Source organism: Chanodichthys erythropterus, chromosome 16, assembly GCF_024489055.1.
Source record: "Chanodichthys erythropterus isolate Z2021 chromosome 16, ASM2448905v1, whole genome shotgun sequence".
Classification (NCBI taxonomy): Eukaryota; Metazoa; Chordata; class Actinopteri; order Cypriniformes; family Xenocyprididae; genus Chanodichthys; species Chanodichthys erythropterus.
In genome coordinates this window covers 35,052,943-35,060,170 of record NC_090236.1, presented here as the reverse complement: position 1 = coordinate 35,060,170, position 7,228 = coordinate 35,052,943, and the positions used below count along the sequence as shown (strand labels likewise).

Sequence of the window (7,228 nt, the reverse complement as noted above, 5' to 3'; positions counted from 1 at the left end):
GTTAATTATCTTGCTTTCACTGCCATCAGATTTTATCAAAAATATCTTAATTTGTGTTCTGAAGATGAACGGAGAGTGGAACAGAAATGTAATTTTTGGGTTAACTAACCCTTTAAGTCTAGATATAGCCTATTTTGCATATAAGTTTGGGCTTTGAGTTGAGTTTGTTTGCTGTACGTTTCTATGGATAAATGTAGAATAAAATAAAAATCAGCATAGTCACCTTAAATTTCTTATGTTTGTTCTGCTGATAATTTTGAGACTGTCTCTAAAAGCTGGACCCCAACTCTAAACCTAAAACATGTGTGTTTGGGGTCAGTAGGAGGGGCTTTAGTGTTCTGACACCATCTAGGCCATCCTGAGGATGTGGTTTTGAAATAGATTAGCTACAAACTGAGCTGTCAGTCAGAACATCGGCCTGAACAATGATACTCTGTTTACTAAGCTTTCTTTCCACATTCGGAGGTGAGTAGCTCAATATTTGATTATTTTTCACAACTTCCACCCCTTAACCACAAACTTTTCAGAATTATTTATGCACTGTGAGATCTTTACTATTCCTGTGCAATAAATCCTTCAGAAGTCAGGTTCGCAAACAATAGCCAAAATACAAGACGTACATTTACAAATACTCATTTCTCTTTTTCAGGTGGCAGCTGTGTAGATTTCATCACTCCTGTCCAAACTGAGGTTTATAGGACGAGTGGGGATAAAGTCACGTTGTCTTGCAACTACTCTTCAGCCCTTTCTCTGTACTGGTATCGTCAATATCCAAGGTCAAGTCCACATTGCCTTCTTCTGATACTACAAAACAGCGGCGAGTCTCAAATCATGCAGCCTGGCATGTCAGTGAAATTAAATGAAAAGAAAAAGTCTGTGGATCTGGAGATCTCCTCTGTGAAAGCATCAGACTCGGCAGTGTACTACTGTGCCTTGAAGCCCACGGTGAGAGGAAACCCGACAGCGCCGTACAAAAACCTGAATCTGGCCTGACAAAGTGTGTTTAAGTACTGAAAAATATACTAATACTGTAGAAACACTGCATCCTCTTGGATATATATTTTTTTACCACATCTGCTCTGAATCACACTCTAGTTATACTGTTTAGGGAACATTTTACAAGAATAAGGTTTCATTTGTTAACTTGGTAACACTTTAGAATACTGTTCCATCATTAATGAATAACTAATGACTCAAGTGTTACTACATCCTTCTAAAGGAATTACTGGCCATTTGGATCAGTATTCTAAAGAGAAGATCATGGTAATACTAGTGGGTTATCATGATCTTTACTTTAGAATTAATTATGCATTACTCTCATTATATGAACCTGTAATTCTGATTAATTCTCTGGGACTTATGAAAAAAATAGTAGTTACTGCTAATAGTGAATTATCTCATTCAACTGAGTGCTATTTCTTACTAATTAGTTAAATGGTAACTAATGCAAGTATTGCATTACTCATTTGTTCTTGTAGTTATTCATTAATGACGGAATACTGTTAACTGCACTTAACTACTTTTTTTTAACATAAACAATGAAAAGTACTTCTAAAGCATTTATTAATCTTAGTTAATGTTAACTTCAGCATTTACCAACACATTATAAAAACAAAATTGGATTCTGTTAATATCATTTAATGGATCTGAGCTAACATGAACCAACAATGAATAGTATTTTTTATTAATGTTAAGAACAAATGTATTTAGCTCTTTTTTGGGATCTTATGTTACCAATTTTTTTTTTTTTTTTTTTTTTTTTTTTTCATCTATTCATTATTTAGTGATGAAAATACTGTATGACTGACCAAAGTTAATTAATTGCCAGTATTGCGTTAGATTAAAATGAGGTAGAGAATCATTACCAAAGACCATTTGTTTGGGTGTTTGTGTATTTTTAAGAGAGATCAAAATTTAGTATGTCTTAATTGTTTCCCTGTTCATTTCTCACTTGGTGAACAGGGTAAGTAATAAATCTGACAATGAATAAGCAGAGTTTAATTTCACACAGACCAGCATACATTTTAAAATATTTAATGCATGCAAATTATATCTATGGCTTCACTGCAGGATTTAATGAGTTCATGGGGCATAGCTCTCAAAAATCAGTCTGAATACATATGAAATTTTGCATGTGCATTGTCGCTGTTTTTATTTTTATTTCTATTTTTTTAACATTGACTCCAATTCTTGTTTGTTTACACTGAATATATTGCAAAATGTTGCAAGTTTTTGTAGTTCTAGACAGTGTAGTAATTTTGGTAACACTTTATTTTAAGGTGACATAACTACACATCATTACTACATGTAAAATGTAGTAAAGAGTAAATTATGAAGTAAATTATGCATAATTACAAGTAACTAATCGTAAACCAGACCATAACCACAGCGAAAGTCTATGTACATGTAGTAAATTAATATTACTCAGTAGTACTTATTTGAGTAAGTAAAATGTAATTATGTCACCTTAAAATAAAGTCTAACCGTAATTTTTAGTGCTTAGTCTAAAAATGTCCCTTCATGTTTACAGGGTGCTATTGATCTTTATATTCCTTTTTACAATAGTGAATCTGATTGTCATGATGAAAGAGCCTGTGCATCAGTTCCTGTCACAGATGAATGAGAACTGCAACAGGATCATTTGAGTATCAATGGTTCCCAGTAGGTACATAACTGTTCAAGAGGTGGCGCTCTTTAAATACAGTAGTTTGACTTGGCTTGTATTTGACTTGTTTTCTGTTGATGAATGGAATCACTTCACTGTCACTCTTTGTAAGAACATCAACCAACATGTACCTTACTGTCTTGTTAATTTTGATTCTTCATATAGGTGAGTTTTGATTAATTTCTCAGAATTAATTACTTAAATTAAATAATAATTGCATTGATTATAATTTCTTTTAGCAGAAATTGTCAATTATTAAATATACTTCTTATTCTACAAATGCAATTTTAATACCTGGTTTGTTTCATTTTATTTTACTGGTTCTCAGGTAACATCCTGACAAACATGATAACGTCTCATGACTCACAAAAACAAGTTTTGGAGGGTGAAAGTGTAATTCTCACATGTAACTACAGTGGAGTGCCTGATATTCTCCAGTGGTACTCTGAATATCCCGGATCTACACCACAGTTCCTCCTCTACATCTATGAAACTGGGACGATGAGTAAAAACATACCACAGCGTTTAACACCAAGAATTAATAAAAATACAAAACATGTGGATCTGATCATCTCCTCTGCTGCAGTATCAGACTCTGCTCTGTATTACTGTGCTCTGCAGCCCACAGTCACAGGAAACACAAGAACACTGTACAAAAACCTGACACAGAGACAAATGTATTTAACAAGTGGAGCGCTGGGCTTTATATTGTGAAAACAACTCTTATTATTTTATATAACATGACTTCTTGTACTGCATATACTGTATATTGAATCAATAATTTGTGCATTTTATTTATTTTTATTTATTGATTGCCAGTTGTCAGTCTGCTGCTTCTTGTTCAAGAATAACCTATTTTAGCACAGTTCTAGTTTGAACTGATATCCATCTCTGTCTATTTTTGAAACGCAAAGGATTCACCAAACCTCATATAGGTTACAGACAAATTAGGGCATAATGAGTGTGTGGAAACACCTGCAGGTGTCTGAAACTAAAATAGACATGTACGTTAAAGCTATACATCCAATCGATTTGCAAAAGGGGAAAAACACTTGAGATAAAGTGGTTAGAAATGCACTTAAAAAAAAAAAAAAAATCATTATTGTAAAAAAAATTTAAGAAAATATTTTAAACATTATAATAGTTAACTATTTTTGTTTAGTTTGTCAAATTGTGGTTGATTAATGTGTCAATAATGTTTAAAAGTATAAGAATAGTATAAGTATAAGAGGAATTTGCAGATAATCGGCTACGATGTACAATCTGTAGCATATTATTATTACTACAATAAGATATTCATTTATAAATGTTGGTATAAAAAACACACTGATGGCGTCTAATTTCATTAAAAAAAAAAAAAAAAACAATAGGCCTACAATTACCACAACATAAAGTAATCATGCAGGGAAAATTAAACTAGACAATGTGTTTTGTTCTTTTTAAATGTCCACTTTAGTTTTACTTTAATCTCAGAACAAAATGAATGAAACACCAAACAAGCTGTACTTACAGTAAATGTAAATCAAAATGTTTGTGGTTTGGCATTTTAAATACATTTTTAAAGCAAAGGTGCTGAATTTACAATGTAACGGCTCTCTACGGAACATTTTTAAGAAGAATCTGAGGTTTAAAAAAAACATTTAAAATGTCAAAATGTATTATTCATTGATTTGCAATGTGTGATCACACCCAGATAAAATAATTATTTAATGCATTAATGCATTCATTTCTCTGGGCCAATTGCATTCGAATATTAAGCCCTCAGATGATGAGATGTGGGTGGAGCTTTGAGAAAGTTTCATGAGAGACTTTCATTCTCAATCACAAGATTCATTTGTGTTTTACAGTGCAGTCATGATGTTCCTGTGCTCTCTGCTGCTGCTGACAATAACACAGGGTATGTAAGAGACCAGCTTAAATATTAATATATTTATAACTACAACTATAATGCACCTGTTAATGTCAAATGTCTGATGTTGTGATAATTCACAAGTTTCCATAAGTTTACTTTAGAATTATCATTATTTTTGATCAACATGTTCTACGCACATTTTGCAGATGAATGTTTTGCAGACACAATAACATCACTGCAGGGCCAAACACAAGTTACTGAGGGGGAGACAGTCATTCTGTCATGCAAATATGATGTCAGTGTACAGAATTTACTTTGGTATCGACAATATCCTGGAGCAGGACTGGAATTTCTGCTCCTTGTCATTGAGTCAGACAAGAAGACTGTCATAAAAGCAGATCCTCCTATTCCTAGACTGGATGGCAAAATGACCATGAAAAATAAGACGGTGTTTCTGGAGATCTCCTCTGCTGAAGTGACAGACTCTGCTCTGTACTTCTGTGCCATGAGGCCCACAGTGACAGAAAACTCAACAACACTGTACAAAAACCTCCAACCACACTCCATATGCAATAAGTGGTGTTGAAATGCACAGCTATGATCATAAAATCATTTCTATCATGACAACTCTCAGAAGAATTTAGCATGTTAATCGATATGACAATGTTAATGGTCTTGGCAGAATAGATCTGCTGCTGCTGCTGAAGAGAGAACAGAGACTTGCTGCTACTGCCAAAACATGCACAATACATACACTCTACATTGCTGCTGCACAAATAGCATATATGAAATGACCCGTAGCAGATCTACAGGTGGAGCTGGAGAAGGTGGAGGGTTTCTGAGGAACTCTGAAAGTGTGCTGAAAACTTCTATAGCAAACATTGATGAACTATTTAAATGTTGAGCAGCAAGCTCATTGGCTACAGATGAAACAGGAACCAATCAGCTTGAGTCTCGTAGTTAACAATGTGATTGTCAGCAGCTTGTGCTAAGAACCCATCAGCCTGCGCCATCTGGAGTTTCATGACAGAACTTGGTATTAGTTAAAAAACAACATAAAAATGTTAATGAAAAAAATTAAATGAATTATACTATAATTGATTATATCCTTATATACTGTCAAATATATTATACAATGGTTTGTCTTCCCTAAAATATAAATTATCACTAGCTAAATGAGATTAAAGCATTTAAGTTACATGCAGTTGAAAAAAAAGTGTATTAGTATGTGAACAGCAAAGTGAATTGAATTATACAGAAAATAAACAAAACAATAAATAAACTTGCTTAAAATAAACCAATAATCACCACGAGGTGGCACATGTTCCTGTTGTGTGAGTGTTTGCTCTGTGACATACAATGCGGTTTGCACTTTAATTTGATGTAATATCTGGTATTAACTGGAGTCAGCTACATTTCTGGTTCCTTAAAAGCATCAAAATGAGAAAGTTCATATAGTCACAATTATTCTTAATGGATTTGATTGACTATTTTACTGAAATTTTTTCCACAGGCCAATGTGAAATTTCTACATTAAGTACATCGAAACTTGTGATGTCTGAAATCATCCAGAAGAGGGCGCTCTTCACTCAAAAATGAAAATAAACTGAACCAATTCTTCAAAGCGCACATGAGAGGAGGAGATACAAGGTACTGAAATTACTTCAGGCATGCAGAAGTTTCAGAGATAGTTCAACATAGCTGTTCATTTTTTTCCCTGTCAGAAATGATATTCCTATTTTGTCTGTGTCTTATCTTCCTCTTAACAGGTAAGATAAATACAATTAGTCAAATAAACATTACTGAGATTAGTACAATACTTAGTATTTTACTTTTCTGTTCATCTCCATTCATTATTCCCATCTTTCTCCCTGTCTTTCTCTCAGGTGATGCCTCTAGTGAGGGAATAGCACCAGTCTCTCCTAATGAATTAGTCTCAGAAGGTAAAACAATCACCCTGTCCTGCAGTTACAGTGGATCTGCTGCTACAGATGCTCTCCACTGGTATCGTCAGTACCCGAGATCCAGACCAGACTTCCTGTTTCTGGTTAATGAAGCTAAATTTAAGCAACCAGCTGAGCCTCCAATTCCTGGAATATCTGCTAGATTAAATGAGGAGAAGAATCGTGTGGATCTGGAGATCACTGGCACTGCATTAACTGATTCTGCTCTGTATTACTGCGCCCTGCAGCCCACAGTGACAGGAAACACACACCCACTGTACAAAAATCAGACACATTCAGAATGGAAACTGAAATCTGTGTGTCTGTGCTCAATGTTCAGTAACTGTTGGATGATTGTGCATTTGGGCATTTTAATCCAGCACTTGGGAGGGATCCGATGATTAATGTCTTATCATTGTCTCGTTAAATAAACAACTGACCTTTTGTTCAAGAACACAGAATATGTGTCACTATGAAATACATAATACCAGAATTCTAAGAAATGTATTTGACTGAATGAATGCAGCCACAGTACAACGGCGCCAGTGCGCTCACCACACACCAGCTGTAGGTGGAGAGGAGAGAAAGTAATACAGCCAATTCAGTGGATAGAGATTTAAAAACATTCTAACAATTCAGACATTTTTTTATGCTCATGATCAAAGCTTTTCTTTCTTTTTTTTTTTTCCATTACTGCATATTTTCCTGGCATATGCATACAAACATATTGATATCTATATTAAATCTAAATTATTCATTATTGAAGTG

The 7,228-nt window shown here is 34.2% G+C and overlaps 1 gene segment (V, D, J or C); it reads left to right on the top strand.

The window, feature by feature from the left end:
* Positions 1 to 387: 387 nt before the first annotated feature.
* On the top strand, positions 388 to 3,123 carry LOC137003179 (T-cell receptor alpha chain V region RL-5-like). The segment is given in 4 exon segments: positions 388 to 465; positions 650 to 945; positions 2,566 to 2,830; positions 2,994 to 3,123. Coding segments are annotated over 3 exon segments (339 nt in total).
* The last annotated feature ends 4,105 nt before the right edge of the window (positions 3,124 to 7,228 follow it).